Genomic DNA, 17,546 nt, shown 5'->3' with positions numbered 1-17,546 from the left:
ATGTTGCTAGAAATGGGTCTGACACTTCCCAGGAACAGGAACAATAGTAGCATTATAATGTGTTTATTTGTACATAACTATATACATACATGTTTACAGCACTGTTGTAAACCCAATTTATTTAATCCTCAAATAACCTTATGAAGTAGATATTAGCAGTAGTATTATGTTCTCATCCTGGTTTTTTTCGATTCTCTCCATATTCTGCCTTGGTGATCTTTATTCTTGTAGCTTTAAATACTATCTGCTTATGACTCCCAAATTTGTATTTATCACTCGCTATCTTCTATATGCAAGTTTCTCAGTATCTCCATTCTGAATGTTGAATAGACATCTCAAACTTAAGTCCCAAACTGAACTTCTATCTTCACATCCAAATGCCACATATAATCTTTCCCCTCTCAGGTGATGACAATTCAGTCTTAGTGGTTGCTCGGGCCAAAAACCTTGGAGTCCATCTTTGACTCTTGGGGAATTCTGTTGGCTCCACATTCAAAGTATACCAAAAATCTGATAACTTCTCTCCACTTCTACAGTTAGCACCCTGTCCGAGTCATCTTGTTGTCTGTTTTTAGCAGCCTTTTAGGTTTCCCTGCTGCCCCTCTTTTTCCTCCACCATAGTCCCAGAAAAGCAGCCAAAGTGCTGCTTCTAATGTCTAATTGTGACCACTCCCCAGTGCACATGAAGTTTAACTCCTGAGTGCCCTATGTGGAACTGCCTCATCTGCTCACCGCTCCCAAACCTCCTTTTTTTCTACTCTTCCCCTTGCTCTCTGTGATCCAACTATGCGCCCACCCCCAGGACCGTATCAGTTGTACCCATGCCTTTGCCGTGGCTTTTTCCTCTGCCTGAAACATGCTTTCCCTGCATTTCTTCATTCTTAATTCCCTCACTTCCTGCAAGTCTTTTCTCAGATGTTGCCTTCTCAAGAAGGCCTGTCATGACTACCTATTTAAAACTAGTCCCCTCTGCACAGCTGCCCACCTTACCTTACTGTTTTCCTCATAGCGTTTATCTCCTAACATGTTGTCTGATTTGCATATATTTGCCTGCCTTCCCCCCAGAGTGTAAACTCCACAAGAGCATGGGTGTTTGTTTCGTTCCCTGGTATATTCTAAGCACTTAGAATAGTTCCTTATTTAGAGCAGATACCAATTAATATTTGTTGAATTAATGGATTTTACAGATGAAAGAATCGAGGCACAAGGTGGTTAACCTGACTAAACTTATCTGGAGGAATCAGGGTTTGATTCCAAACATTTTGTCTCCAGAATGAATCTTCTTAACCCCTATACTTAATCCTATCCATTCCTGCCCATCTCTACCACCAGACCTTGGTCCTTGAGAACAGGAACTCTATCCTGTTCATCCTAGCACATGGTAGCCAGGGTTAGATATTTATTGAATGAATTAATCTGATAGAAAGTTAAGAACTGTGTATAGATAGATGTTTAAGAACAGTCCCATTGGAGTTTGAAGTTACCAGAGTAAACTAGTAAATGGTGGAGCCAGAATTTGAACCCTGATTTTCTTGAACCTCAAAGCTCTATAACTATACTGTATTTTCCAAATTGAAATTTGCTCTATTTTTATGTGGTTATATTTGATATATTTCAAATTTAGAACAATTTACAATATTACAGTAAATATAATTATTTACAATAATTATAGTAATTATTTCTTCGACTAGGCATATAGTAAAAAATTATTTGTTTGGAATTGTTGTAATTGATTTTAGGTTTCATTTCCTATTTTAGGAAAATCTAAAACAAATTAAAGAACAAATAGAAGATCATAAAAAACGAATAGAGAAGTTAGAGGAGTATACAAAAACATGCATGTAGGTATAGTTTAAACAATTCCTTGCAGCTTTCTTATATCTCAAGGGTCTGGTTTATTTGTGGTATATTCATTGAATGAATGCTTCCACTGGATCATAATGTTCTCACTCCTCCATTGCTTTTCTCACTTCATTGCAGATAGTTAAAAATTATACTTAAACGTATAAATAAATAAAATATTTAAGCTTTGAAAATATAAACGTTTACCACTGGTAGAACTTAAAAACTCTTAAGTATTGATATTTTATAATAAAAGTTATGTCATGAAAGCTAGTGTGACCTTAAGTAGTCCACCACTAAGAATTTCTTTTTAACTGGTATTTACTTACTATAAGCTCATAATGTATTTCTCTGGTTATAGTAATCCGTCCTTACTTTTTTAGTATCCAGAAATGTGTATCTTCTGAATCAACAAAGACCTGTCAGAATCTCTTCTGCCTGTTTAATGTTAGGTTTCTTTGTTGTATTTTACATCGCTTAAAGTTGATACAACACTGTTCCATTCCCTTGCAATGCCAGACCAGAATATATTGAACGTTGCAATTCCTAAATTCTGGGTTTTATTTTTGCTGTATAATTTATTTTTGTTATGTAGGGATTCCTTGAAAGAGAAAAAACAGCAAGAGGAAAATCTAATGGATGAAATTGCAAAGACAAAATCAAGAATGTCTGAAGTGAATGAAGAGTTGAATCTTACTAGCAATGAATTGCAGAATGCTGGGATTGACAACCATGAGGGGAAACGCCAACAAAAGAGAGCAGAGGTTCTCGAACACTTGAAAAGACTTTACCCAGATTCTGTGGTAATTAGAAATTTATAGTTAATAAGGCTGAGCTTTCTTATTGGGATTTAAAATTCTCTTTATTAGGAAACAAGTATTTCAGCAAGCTTTTAAGTTTTGTGTTTGATTATTTATATTTAAAATATAGCACTAAGTAATTGGGATAAAATGTAAATAACTTCTAGCACTGTCTATAGGTAAGTAAATACTGAGGAGAAACATGACATGGGTACATTACCCAGAAAGTCCAAGTTATGACTAGTATCCCCAAGGCCACGGAGTAGTCTGATGCCTTTTCCCCCTAGACACACAGCCTCAGTCCTCATGGTTAAAAATATATTTTCAGTAGATATCATTGGCATTTTTGAAACAATGAATTTTTATTTTCTAAACCTGACTGTGCATCCAGTATTGCTTTTGTATTTCATTAGCCCAGATATGCACTATCTAACCTGTTGCTTGAGATGTCAGCTTCACAGAATTAATTTCCTTTGGTTTTGCATCTGGCATTCACTCTCTCGGCATTAACACCACTGTTCTCTATACAGTCTTGTTTTATGATATCCTGTTTTCAGCTTCTGACACTCTTAACCACTTGCACTGTTTGAAACACCTGTTGTTGGCCTCCACAATACCACATCCCTGACTGTCTTCCTGTCTCTCTGGCCACTCATTTTCATCTCCTTTACAACATTCTTTTTGACTTTGACTCTTAAATATTGGTCTTGACTTCTGCATAATGATGGAGGAGTAAGGCTGGGCCACAGGATCCTTCCCCTAATATTAAGCAAAATGAAAAAACGAATTAAAAAAAACTCATTCAACAACTAAATGAGGAAAGGGACTCATACAGCTAATGTCGTAAACTTCAGAAAATGGTGATAGTCCAGGATTAAAAAAAAAAAAAAAGAACTTATTCTAACATTCATTCCTAATTCTGCAGAAGGTAAACTGATAAACTGATTAATTCCTGAGAATTCTCACCTAATATCCCTAAATCTAGCAAGAAATGAACTTAAATGTATTTGTTTCCTTTTGATTAAAAAACTAGTGACTCAGAGAACTTGAAACCTCTGACACTCTCAGATGTGAAGGTTTTAGGGCTCCTCATTCTTCATTAAATTGAGATTCAGATTCAAAGCCCTCTCCCAAAAGGATTTGTCCTCCTCCCCCAAGGTAGAGGAAATATATGTATGTATATATATAAGCCCCTGTTACACACTCTCAGAGCACTCTGTGTTGTATCACAATGTCTTTTGCAGCTCTACCTTGTGCATGCTGTAATTATTGATTACTTATATTTTTCTTCCCTACAAGACATTTTGATCAGTAATGTTTATCCAGTGTCTAGCTCAGTACCTACATGTAATAGGTGCTTCATAGATTCTTATTTAATAAATAAAGGAATGGATGAATATTATTTAATTACTGTAGCTTTGTAAAATATTTTAATACCTTGGTAAGGCTAGTCCCTCCTCATTACTCTTTCTTAAATGAACTGTGACGTACCTAAATGGATATTTCTTAATGAGACTTAGATCCATTTGAATGTGACTATTAAATTATGATGTTTATGATTTTATAAAATTATTTTTGGTCTATGCTGCTTTGTTACATTAGAAAATAATGAATTATATCTTCCTCACTAATGTATTTGTTTCTCTTTCCTTTTTTGAAACCTGCTAAGTTTGGAAGACTCCTTGACCTGTGTCATCCTATTCATAAGAAATACCAGCTGGCTGTTACTAAACTTTTTGGCCGGTATATAGTTGCTATTGTTGTCACCACTGAAAAGATAGCAAGAGATTGTATTCGATTTCTGAAGGAGGAAAGAGCTGAACCTGAGACATTCCTCGCTCTAGATTACCTTCATGTAAGAAGTTTGTGGTGTTTAGTGGTTTATTATGATGAAATCCTGTCTTTTAGAGTATTTCTTTATTGTCAAAAACTAAGTGATTGGGAAAAAATCGTAGCTTGGATGTTGATTAATCATTCAAATAACTGGTGTTAATGAATTGGCAGGCAAAGAATAACAAGTGGGTGCCGTCTCTCCTGATGTCGTATCACTCCTTCCTAATCTAGTTTTGTCATAATTTTTCTTTGATGATTTTGAGGACATTATTCTAACAGTACATCATTCTGCCTACTACCCAACAATTTATTTTGTTTTGTTGCAAGGCATAGGGTATAGATACGACATTTGTCACTGTGAAATGCCAGCCCAGAGTCTTGATTGTAAATATGTGTTCCAGTAAATAAGGCTCAGCTCTTGGTGGAGCAGGCTAACTTTTCAGCCTTGAGGTGTGTATTGAGAGTCCCTGGAGTATCCAGAGTCTAAGTTCCTGGAGCAAGAACTCTGTCATAATCTTGATCAATTTCCTTCAGTGATTTTTTTTATTGCCTACTAAAGAAAATTACCTGCTTTGTCCAGCCTTCAAAGCCCTGAACTGCAGGCAGTGTGCATAGTGGTTAAGAACACATGCCCTAGAGTTGGACTGACCTGAATTTGAATCTCAGCCCTACTTCTAATTTGTTTTTACTAATTTGTTCTTAATTTTTCTGCACTTGAGTTTCTTCATCTGTGAAGTAAAGGAGTCGTTCTTACCTTGCCGATTACTGCAAGGAATCATTTCGTACAGAACTCCTAGCACAAGCCTGGCACAGAGGAGGAGGGCTCAGCAAATGCTAGCTGAATACTAACGGTCCAGATTTACCTTCTGCACGTCCACATTCAGCTTATATCTTCTGCCCGCTAGAACTACGTACCCAAATTCATCTGCCTGTTAAAATCCTGTTTTACTTATTTCATGCTTAAGAATTTTCTCAAGGCACACTCATTTTGTAAGTCTAGTATAGGTGTGTATGAAATGTAAAGAAAATATTCCTACCAGTTCTTAATGCCCAATTCTTTCATTGTAATTAGATTGTTCCATACATACAAATTTATGTAAATACACACTCACAAGTATATATATACAGATTTTGGTTTTTTACAGGGCTTTTGCTTTATTTTACAAAATAAGATCATACTTGCTGTTTTTCAGTAATACATTGGAGGCAATTTTTTAAAGCTATTTATAGACCCAACTTGAGGCCATGTCAAAGAAGTTTTGAAGGCTTCCCTGACCACTGAAGCCTGGAATGAGCTCCATAATGTCAGTGGGTGATATCTCCCACTAGCTTTCATGATTTGGGGAGCAGAGAGCACTTCTCATGCATTCACATCCCAACTAGCTAGTTGACAGTCAAATCTGGAAATTATATCTTTTGGCTTTTGGTGAGGTGTATTTTTTTAAAGATATTACATGAGCCAGTGGTGGATATATAGTTCATCAGGTTCTTGTCAAACTTTTATTGTATATATGTGCATACTATTAATCTTTAGCCGTCATGCTTATGTATGTTTTTGAGAATATATTACTTATTTTTTATTTTAGTATATCTGACATATCAAGTATTTCTTAAACCTTTTAGATCAAGCCAATCAATGAAAGATTAAGGGAGATTAAAGGCTGTAAAATGGTGATTGATGTCATAAAGACTCAGTTTCCTCAGCTGAAGAAAGTAATTCAGTTTGTGTGTGGAAACGGCCTTGTCTGTGAGACTGTGGAGGAAGCAAGGCGTATCGCATTCAGTGGACCTGAAAGACGGAAAGTAAGAGACTTAGGTTGCATTTTGTTTTACTTGATGTGCAATAACTGCCCTTGCTGAATCTCATATTTTCTCTGTACTTACATGTATAATGCATGTGTCTTTGATGGCAGGAAGGACTTTTGGCGCTTGTTTTACACTGGGCTAATTCTTCCATAGCTTAATGGAGATACTGTTTTACATGTTCAAGATGTTAACAAATTTAAAGTTATAGAAATAGTACAATTAAAATGAGTTATTGAACACTAATCTCTCAAGGAAATAATTTTGTTTAAAAAAATAGATATTATTTTACTCTCAGCTGAATAGAGTTTGTATTTTTAGTTAAGTAGTGTGAATCTCCTCAAATTCTCTGACATAGTTAGACAATGTAATAATGAAATATTGCATAGCACCTGAGGGCATAAGCCATGAAGTAAGACCAGTGATGCTACTTGGTGATTAATTATGTGACTTTAGGCAGGTTTCTAAACCTCTTTTAGTTTGCTCATCTGAACTCCAGGAAATAATAGTACCTATTTCAGAGAGTTATAAGATCAAATTGAGTAATAACACGCAAAATGCTGTTATAGTGCCTAGCAAATAGCTCTACAAAAGTTGTAGTCATTTTTTTACTAGTTGGTTTCCACATTTTATCTGGAATGTTCAGAACTGCAGATTAACACAAATCAGGCTATTTTTATGAAAGATAGGAATTTCCAGTATTAAATTTATTGACTTCCATAATATGAGTAATTTTTCAAACATTTTATTCAAACATTTAACACTTTTCTCAGCAAAAATCTTGATAATGTAATCACTGTCATTGATTTCTACATACTAAATTTAAGCATGTGTAATAAGTGAACTACTAAGATATCTTCCTTATTTTGCTATCTAATTACACTAAAACTTATTTTCATATATATTTGTAAAATATATTTTGTAAAATTAATTTTTGAAATTTGTGGTATCAACTTAAAGAAGTCATATGAAAACTGTTTATTCCTTCCTTCACTCAACAAGTATTTCTGATTTATGTCTTCCCAGTAACATGCCTTACCCTCTAGGCTTTGTCTCGTTTTTTCAAATTTGAAATCATCTTTGTCTTATTTGTATCTTAAGTATATTCCAGGGATTTTTACCTTCTTCCTATTTTTATTATTCCACTTAAAGGATTTTCTCTGTGTTTTAGGATGTGTAAAACATTTGGATAGATGTCACATTTTCACAGAAATCATCCAATATCTTCAGTTTGTGCTTTGGTTTTCCATGGACTTGATATCTTTCCACAGACTTGATACTACATTATCCAATTTTCTTTATTCAGACACTGCAAATGACATCACAAAATGATATTTTGGTCACTTTACAAATGACATACAGTATATATCAACCACATAATATAAATTACAGAAATTCTTCTAGCTTTAATTTGGTCATCAAGATTTTTATGACCCAGTCCTTAAATATTTTTTAAATTTATATAGCAAAATTTTAAAATTTGGAATCTCTTTAAATAAATGTAGGTGTTCCATCCATTCTCCTTAACCAAAAAAAGTTATTTGCTTCCTTTTCCCATAGGCTGGATGGTCGTTACTCTAAGACATAAATACAGAAAAATCTATTTATGCTTTGCCCTTTTAATATGGTATGGCAAAAAAACAGACCCAAAAAAATTCATTAACTAGCTGGTAATTTGTGAAAAGATTTTTTTCTAAAAATTTCACACATTAAACAAGGGAAAATAAAATTCAGGGTATAGTAAGTTGGAAAAACTGAGTATCATCTGGAATAAAATATAGTTGAATCTAAATCTCATACCTTATATCAGAATACATTCCAGGTGGATTAGAAATATAAATGGAAAAAATGAAACTATAAAGGTACCAGGAAAAACCATGGGAAATTTTTCTTAAGCTCAGAGATAGGCCTTTTGGATATGACAAAAATTCCTAAACATAGAAAAGATGGGTAAATTCACATAAACATAAAAAATTTCTTCCTGACAAAAACCACCATAAGCAAAATCAAAAGATACAGGAAACGAGGGAAAATATTTGCAACTCATAGTAAAGAACAAATTCTCCTACATGTCAATAAGGAAAAGAACAAAAAGTGTAAAAATGGACAAAAGATATGAATAAACTTATTTTCATGAGAGGAAATACAATTGCTGTTTAATATGAAAACTCATCTTCACTTAAAATGTAGGAAATGCCCGTTAAAACAACTGAAATACTGTTTTCACCTGTCCTGTTGATCAGTGTCAAAAAAATTTGATAACACTTTATAGGGAAAGAGGTCCTTCTGTTCACTGCTGGGGAGTGCAAATTTGTACACCTCTGTGAAGGGCAGTTGTACCAGTTGTTCTTTTTAGGAACTTTGCATACAGATAAATTCACGTGATATGAAATGATGTATATACAAGATTTATTCAGTGAACCATTGTGTATAATAGGAAAAACTGGAAACAATCCTTGCAAGACTAGTTCAATAAAATTATTATGTATTCATATACTGTGACACTATACAACCTTAAATAAGAATGAAGCTCTTTATATACAAGTATGAGACAATCTCCAAGATATATTCATTTAAAAAAATAGTAATAAGACTAGTGTATACTATGCCACCATTTGTGTAAAAAATGGGGAAAGAAGAGATGTATGCATGTATTTGTTTATGCAGAGACATTTCTGGAAGAATATGTAAGAAATTGATAGCTTTGATTACCTATGAGGAGGGTAACTGGGTGGTGGACAGGGGAGCCAGGGAGATTTTTCCTCTATACTTTTTTGTATCTTTTGGATTTTGAATTATGTGGATATATTTACACATTCGGAAATAAAAGAAAATATTAAAGTATGTTAATTTTTCATATCAGTCAAAGCAACTTAAAAAATATGTATAATCTGCATAACACAAAAATTACAGGAAAATCTACCATAGCAGTTTTATAACACTGAAACAGTATTTCTTGAACCAGTTGCAGTTTGTTCACTGGAAGGTTGCTTATCCCTCAGAACAAATTTTAAAGCCAAAGAATTCATTCTTTTTCTAGTCCACCTCTCTAAACTTCTTTTTTTTCCCTAAACTTTTATTTAATGTTGTTTAAAAATTCCTCCAGTTCCCTGTTTAATATGAGGTCCCAGTTGGGCCAGCCAAGGAATTTCACAGGAACATAAGCCCTAAAGTAGGCATAGGATTATAGCAACTAATGTAAACTTAAGTTAAGGAAATTGCAGGCTGGAAATAAAAATTATAGCCCTTCCAGGACAGGAATTTGACTATAAGTCAAATGAAAATAGGTTATTTGATACTACATTTACTTTTAGAAAAAATAAATCATTTTAATAAACCCAGAAACTATTTTAAAAAGCCCCCTAAGATCCATAATTCTATGAACTTGCCCACTGTGTTTTTAGAATTGAAGGAGGTATGTAATCTGGTGGTTAAGAATATGCACATAGATGTTTGACCAACTTGGATTTTAGTCCCTGTGTATGGCCTTAGTCAAGTTACTTAATATCTTTAAGCCCCTATCTATAAAATGGAAAAATGAAATACCTCCTTCATGGGGTTGTGGACATAGAATGAAAAAGCACATATTGTACTATGTCAGGTACATTACGTGCAGTATTATGGTTGAAGTAACAACTGCAGCTGTCAAGCAGCAATAAAGTAAAAAGGACCTCAGAAAATTATCATTTGTTACCCTGTGCAAAGAGGTGAAGTTAACTTGCCCAAGTGTCAGAGCTGAGAAGAGATAGTTGGTATAGATTCCATGTGTATCATGGCAGATGATTAGTTCAACATCCTTGGTGCATTTCTCTCTCTTTGCTCCATGGATTCTTTGCTTTCATGTTATGTTTTTTCTTGTACATCAAAAATTCAAGTTAGTAAACATTCAGCTTAGAAAATTCTGGAAAATAGAACTCAAAAAGGAAAATAAAAACCATCCCTAATTTGTCCCCTAGAATAGAGTTGCCATATAAAAAATATGGACATACTTGGGGTTAAAAATGATTCCTTGTTTATCCAAAATTCAAATTTAACTGGAATCCTGTATTTCTATTAGCTAAATCTGGCAGCCATACCTAGTAAGATCTAGTAAGTATTACAGTATGTATGCTAATTATTTATAATCAAGGATATCACTCTTAACCATTGTAGGTAGAGTTTTTACATGCATAATTGGGTCTTCACTGTAAGATCAAATATGTAACTTCAATTTTTGTACTGGTATCACTTCTATATTTTAATATATACTGTTAGATATAGGTATTAGCCTTTTCCCCCAAAATGGTTACTTATATGTTCCAACATCATGTATTGAATAATTTTTCTATTTTCTGCTTATTTAACTGAATTCAGTATTATCTTATTATACTAGTCTTAATTATTAATTATACTTTGTTCTTTTTTCACCTAGTATAATTTACCACTGTTGTTTGTAGCTGTCTTATTGTATATTTATATTTATAACAATCTTTATTATAATCTGCAAAATCTAATTTAGGAAATATTCAAGATATATAGTATAAATAAATAAGTAAAATGTTAGCCCACGGTACTGTAAAATCAGTTTATTTAAAACCAAATTTGGGCGGAGCCAAGATGGCGGCATGAGTAGAGCAGCGGAAATCTCCTTCCAAAACCACATATATTTTTGAAAATACAACAAATACAACTCTTCCTAAAAGAGAGACCAGAAGACACAAGACAACAGCCAGACCACATCCACACCTGCGAGAACCCAGCACCTCACGAAGGGGATAATATACAAGCCCCGGCCCAGCGGGGCCCAAGCACCCCTCACCCCAGCTCCCAGCGGGAGGAGAGGAGTCGGAGCGGAGAGGGAGAGGGAGTCCAGGACTGCTAAATAGCCAGCCCTCGCCATCCGCACCAGAGCACAGACACAGTGCATGTGTGGGGTGCTGGAAACTAGGGAAACAGGACAGTAAGATCTGTGAGCGGGTCCCTGCAGCCGGCGCCCTGGGGACAAAGAAAAGCGAGTGCATTTTGAAAGTCTTAAAGGGACAGGGACCCCACAGCTGGACAGAAGCATCCCGGGACACTTAGCCCAGCAGCTGGGAATCCCAGGGGACTCCGGGCACCCTAACCCCCTGGGCAGCAGTGCACCCGGAGGCCCCTCACGGAGATAAACAGCCTCCCGGCTGTTTACCCTCCAATGCAGCTCCGCCATATCAGAGCAGCAGCCTGAGGCAGGTCACTACCACAGCAACCACAGAGCTAAACTCCATAGCGGCCGGGCAGGAAGCAGAAGCCCCCTCTGCGCACAGCAGCTCAGCACAAGCCGCTAGAGGTCGCTGTTCTCCCAGGAGAGGAAGGCCACAAACCAGCAAGAAGGGACGTTCTCCCAGCCATCACTCGCGCCAGCTCTGCAAACTATCTCTATTGCCATGAAAAGGCAGAATTTGAGACAGACCAAGATCACAGATTCAACCCCTGAGAAAAAGATAGACCTAACCAGTCTTCCTGAAAAAGAATTCAAAATAAAGGTCATAACCATGCTGACGGAGCTGCAGAGAAATATACAAGAGCTAAGGGATGACGCCCAGAGGGAGATTACAGAAATGAAACAATCTCTGGAAGGATTTATAAGCAGAATGGATGAGATGCAAGAGGCCATTGATGGAATAGAAACCAGAGAACAGGAACGCATAGAAGCTGACGCAGAGAGAGATAAAAGGATCTCCAGGAATGAAACAATATTAAGAGAACTGTGTGACCAATCCAAAAGGAACAATATCCGCATTATAGGGGTTCCAGAAGAAGAAGAAGAGAGAAAAAGGGATAGAAAGTGTCGTTGAAGAAATAATTGCTGAGAACTTCCACAAACTGGGGGAGGAAATAGTTGCTCAGACCACGGAAGTACACAGAACTCCCAACAGAAGGGACCAAGAAGGATAACACCAAGACACATAATAATTAAAATGGCAAAGATCAAGGACAAGGACAGAGTTTTAAAGGCAGCTAGAGAGAGGAAAAAGGTCACCTACAAAGGAAAACCCATCAGGCTATCATCAGACTTCTCAACAGAAACCTTACAGGCCAGAAGAGAATGGCATGATATATTCAATGCAATGCAACAGAAGGACTTTGAACCAAGGATACTGTATCCAGCATGATTATCATTTTAAATATGATGGCGGGATTAAACAATTCCCAGACAAGCAAAAGTTGAGGGAACTTGCCTCCCACAAACCACCTCTACAGGGTATTTTAGAGGGACTGTTCTAGATGGGAGCACTCCTAAGACAAAACAGATGTCACCAGAGAAAATAAAATCACAGCAAAGAAAGCAGACCAGTCAAATACTAACTAAAGGTAAAAAGTAAAATCAACTACCCACAAAAGCAGTTAAAGGAAACAGAGGAGCACAGAATAAAACAACCAACATATAAAGAATGGAGGAGGAATAAGAAGGGAGAGAAATAAAGAATCACCAGACAGTGTTTGAAACAGCTCAATAACTGAGTTAAGTTAGTTAGGTACTGAAGAAGCTAACCTTGAACCTTTGGTAACCATGAATCTAAAGCCTGCAATGGCAATAAGTATGTTTCTTTCTATAATCACCCTAAATGTAAATGGATTGAATGCACCAATCAAAAGACACAGTAATAGAATGGATAAAAAAGCAAGACCCATGTATATGCTGCTTACAAGAGACTCACCTCAAACCCAAAGACATGCACAGACTAAAAGTCAAGGGATGGAAAAAGATATTTCATGCAAACAACAAGGAGAAGAAAGCAGGTGTTGCAGTACTAGTATCAGGCAAAACAGAGTTCAAAACAAAGAAAGTAACAAGAGATAAAGAAGGACATTACATAATGATAAAGGGCTCAGTCCAACAAGAGGATATAACCATTATAAATATATATGCACCCAACACAGGAGCACCAGCATATGTGAAACAAATATTAACAGAACTAAAGGAGAAAATAGAATGCAATGCATTCATTTTAGGAGACTTCAACATGCCACTCACCCCAAGGGATAGATCCACTGGGCAGAAAATAAGTAAGGACACGGAGGCACTGAACAACACACTAGAACAGATGGACCTAATAGACATCTATAGAACTCTACACCCAAAAGCAACAGGATACACATTCTTCTCAAGTGCACATGGAACATTCTCCAGAATAGACCACATACTAGGCCACAAAAAGAGCCTCAGTAAATTAAAAAAGATTGAAATTCTATCCACCAACTTTTCAGACCACAAAGGTATAAAACTAGAAATAAATTGTACAAAGAAAACAAAAAGGCTCACAAACACATGGACGCTTAGAAACATGCTCCTAAATAATAAATGGATCAACGAACTAATTAAAATAGAGATCAAGGAATATATGGAAACAAATGACAACAACAACACAAAGCCCCAACTTCTGTGGGATGCAGCAAAAGCAGTCTTAAAAGGAAAGTATATAGCAATCCAGGCATACTTAAAGAAGGAAGAACAATCCCAAATGAATAGTCTAACATCACAATTATCAAAACTGGAAAAAGAAGAACAAATGAGGCCTAAAGTCAGCAGAAGGAGGGACATAATAAAGATCAGAGAAGAAATAAACAAAATTGAGAATAAAACAATAGAAAAAATCAATGAAACCAAGAGCTGGTTCTTTGAGAAAATAAACAAAATAGATAAGCCTCTAGCCAAACTTATTAAGAGAAAAAGAGAATCAACACACATCAACAGAATCAGAAACAAGAATGGAAAAATCACGACAGACTCCACAGAAATACAAAGAATTATTAAAGACTACTATGAAAACCAATTGTTAACAAGCTGGAAAACCTAGAATGGACAACTTCCTAGAAAAATACAACCTTCAAAGACTGACCAAGGAAAAGGAAGAAACACAAAAGTTAAACAAACCAATTACGAGCAAAGAAATTGAAGCAGTAATCAAAAAATTAACCAAGAACAAAACCCCCAGGCCAGATGAATTTACCTCGGAATTTTATCAGACATACAGAGAAGATATAATACCCATTCTCCTTAAAGTTTTCCAAAAAATAGAAGAGGAGGGAATACTCCTAAACTCATTCTATGAAGCCAACATCACTGTAATACCAAAACCAGGCAAAGACCCCACCAAAAAAGAAAATTACAGACCAATATCCCTGATGAACATAGATGCAAAAATACTCAGTAAAGTATTAGCAAACTGAATTCAAAAATATATCAAAAGGATCATACACCATGACCAGTGGGATTCATCCCAGGGATGCAAGGATGGTACAACATTCAAAAATCCGTCAACATCATCAACCACATCAACAAAAAGAATGACAAAAACCACATGATCATCTCCATAGATGCTGAAAAAGCATTTGACAAAATTCAACATCCATTCATGATAAAGACTCTCAGCAAAATGGGTATAGAGGGCAAGTACCTCAACATAATAAAGGCCATATATGATAAAACCACAGCTAACATCATACTGAACAGCTGAAAGCTTTTCCTCTGAGATCGGGAACTAGACAGGGATGCCCACTCTCCCCACTGTTATTTAACATAGCACTGGAGGTCCTAGCCATGGAAATTAGACAAAACAAGGAAATACAAGAAATCCAGATTGGTAAAGAAGAAGTTAAACTGTCACTATTTGCAGATGACATGATATTGTACATAAAAAACCCTAAAGACTCCACTCCAAAACTACTAGAACTGATACCGGAATATAGCAAAGTTTCAGGATACAAAATTAACACACAGAAATCTGTGGCTTTCCTATACACTAACAATGAACCAATAGAAAGAAATCAGGAAAACAATTCCATTCACAATTGCATCAAAAAGAATAAAATACCTAGGAATAAATCTAACCAAAGAAGTGAAAGACCTATACCCTGAAAACTATAAGACACTCTTAAGAGAAATTAAAGAGGACACTAACAAATGGAAACTCATCCCATGCTCTTGGCTAGGAAGAATTAATATCATCAAAATGGCCATCCTGCCCAAAGCAATATACAGATTTGATGCAATCCCTATCAAATTACCAGCAACATTCTTCAGCGAACTGGAACAAACAGTTCAAAAATTCATATGAAAACACCAAAGACCCTGAATAGCCAAAGCTATCCTGAGAAGGAAGAATAAAGGGGGCGGGGGGGAATCTCACTCCCCAACTTCAAGCTCTACTACAAAGCCATAGTGATCAAGACAATTTGGTACTGGCACAAAAACAGAGCCACAGACGAGTGGAACAGATTAGAGACTCCAGACATTAACCCAAATATATATGGTCAATTAATATACGATAAAGGAGTCATGGACATACATTCAGGGAAATGACAGTCTCTTCAACAGATGGTGCTGGTAAAACTGGACAGCTACATGTAAGAGAATGAAACTGAATCACTGTCTAACCCCATACACAAAAGTGAATTCGAAATGGATCAAAGACCTGAATGTAAGTCATGAAACCATAAAACTCTTAGAAAAAAACATAGGCAAAAATCTCTTGGACATAAACATGAGTGACTTCTTCATGAACATATCTCCCCGGGCAAGGAAAACAAAAGCAAAAATGAACAAGTGGGACTATATCAAGCTGAAAGCTTCTGTACAGCAAAGGACACCATCAATAGAACAAAAAATTATCCTACAATATGGGAGAATATATTCGTAAATGACAGATCCAATAAAGGGCTGACATCCAAAATATATAAAGAGCTCATGCACATCAACAAACAAAAAGCAAATAATCCAATTAAAAAATGGGCAGAGGAGCTGAACAGACAGTTCTCCAAAGAAGAAATTCATATGGCCAACAGACACATGAAAAGATGCTCCACAGCACTAGCCATCAGAGAAATGCAAATTAAAACCACAATGAGATATCACCTCAAACCAGTAAGGATGGCCACCATCCAAAAGACAAACAACAACAAATGTTGGTGAGGTTGTGGAGAAAGGGGAACCCTCCTACAGTGCTGGTGGGAATGTAAACTAGTTCAACCATTGTGGAAAGCAGTATGGAGGTTCCTCAAAATGCTCAAAATAGAAATACCATTTGACCCAGGAATTCCACTTCTAGGAATTTACCCTAAGAATGCAGCACTCCAGTTTGAAAAAGACAGATGCACCCTTATGTTTATGGCAACACTATTTACAATAGCCAAGAAATGAAAGCAACCTAAGTGTCCATCAGTAGATGAATGGATAAAGAAGATGTGGTACATATACACAATGGAATATTCAGCCATAAGAAGAAGACAAATCCTTCAATTTGCAACAACATGGATGGAGCTAGAGGGTATTATGCTCAGTGAAATAAGCCAAGCGGGGGAAGACAAATACCAAATGACATCACTCATCTGTGGAGTATAACAACAAAGGAAAACTGAAGGAACAAAACAGCAGCAGAATCACAGAAGCCAAGAATGGACTAACAGGTACCAAAGGGAAAGGGACTGGGGAGAATGGGAGGGGAGGGAGGGGTAAGGGTGGGGTAGAAGAAAGGGGGCATTACGATTAGCATGTATAATGTGGGGTTGGGGTAAATGGGAGGGCTGTGCAACACAGAGAAGACAAGTAGTGATTCTACAACATCTTACTATGCTGATGGACCGTGACTATAATGGGGTTTGTTGGGGGGACTTGGTGTAGGGGAGAGCCTAGTAAACATAATGTTCTTCATGTAATTGTAGATTATTGATAACAAAGTTTTTAAAAAAACTGAATTCGTGTTCTTTCAAAATTTGAATATCTCTCCGATATTCTTCAATTAAATTCTTTGTAAGAATATTCTAGCCAAATGAAATTTTTTCTTCCTCAAGTACTTCCTTGTAATGTCTGCAGTTCCCAGGCTTTTCTAATTACAACTCCTAAATATTTCTCAAATGTTTTTCCTGTTTTTCACCCTGGGTCTTATTGGCTGATTTCATACCATCACCTTCAGTTTTGATTGGAACTAACCCATGTCCAAATAGTTGCCAGAATGGTGTGCTTAAAGGTCATATCTGATCATTTGTCCCCTGTTTGCTGTCAAATCATTCCTTGCTGATCCCACTCAGTCTCCTCTACAAGCCCATCTGTCTTCAGTTGCATTGATCTACAGTCTTTCCATGATGGCATACAAAGAGCCACCCTATCTACTATCTTCATCTCTAAGTTGTTCCCTAACTCTTGCCTTGCTTTATAGGAATTCCAAATTCTTTATGTCCCTCTCTCCCTACTGCACACACACCCAGTCTGTACTCACCAATGCCCCACCTCCAGCTTTCTACCACTGCCCT

General features: G+C 36.2%; 1 protein-coding gene across 2 annotated transcripts in view; it reads left to right on the top strand.

The window, feature by feature from the left end:
* Positions 1 to 17,546, top strand: part of SMC1B (structural maintenance of chromosomes 1B) — an 82,486-nt gene that overhangs the window by 23,668 nt on the left and 41,272 nt on the right. For both annotated transcript variants that reach the window (XM_073214024.1, XM_037006788.2), the window contains exons 8-11: positions 1,759 to 1,841; positions 2,438 to 2,645; positions 4,312 to 4,497; positions 6,099 to 6,278. In XM_073214024.1, coding sequence (XP_073070125.1) covers positions 1,759 to 1,841; positions 2,438 to 2,645; positions 4,312 to 4,497; positions 6,099 to 6,278 — 657 coding nt within the window. The remainder of the gene's footprint in view (positions 1 to 1,758; positions 1,842 to 2,437; positions 2,646 to 4,311; positions 4,498 to 6,098; positions 6,279 to 17,546) is intronic.

The sequence above is a fragment of the Manis javanica genome, chromosome 10, assembly GCF_040802235.1.
Source record: "Manis javanica isolate MJ-LG chromosome 10, MJ_LKY, whole genome shotgun sequence".
In the NCBI taxonomy this organism is placed as follows: Eukaryota; Metazoa; Chordata; class Mammalia; order Pholidota; family Manidae; genus Manis; species Manis javanica.
The sequence above is the reverse complement of the archived record's forward strand: the minus strand, read 5'-3'. Positions and strand labels throughout refer to the sequence as shown.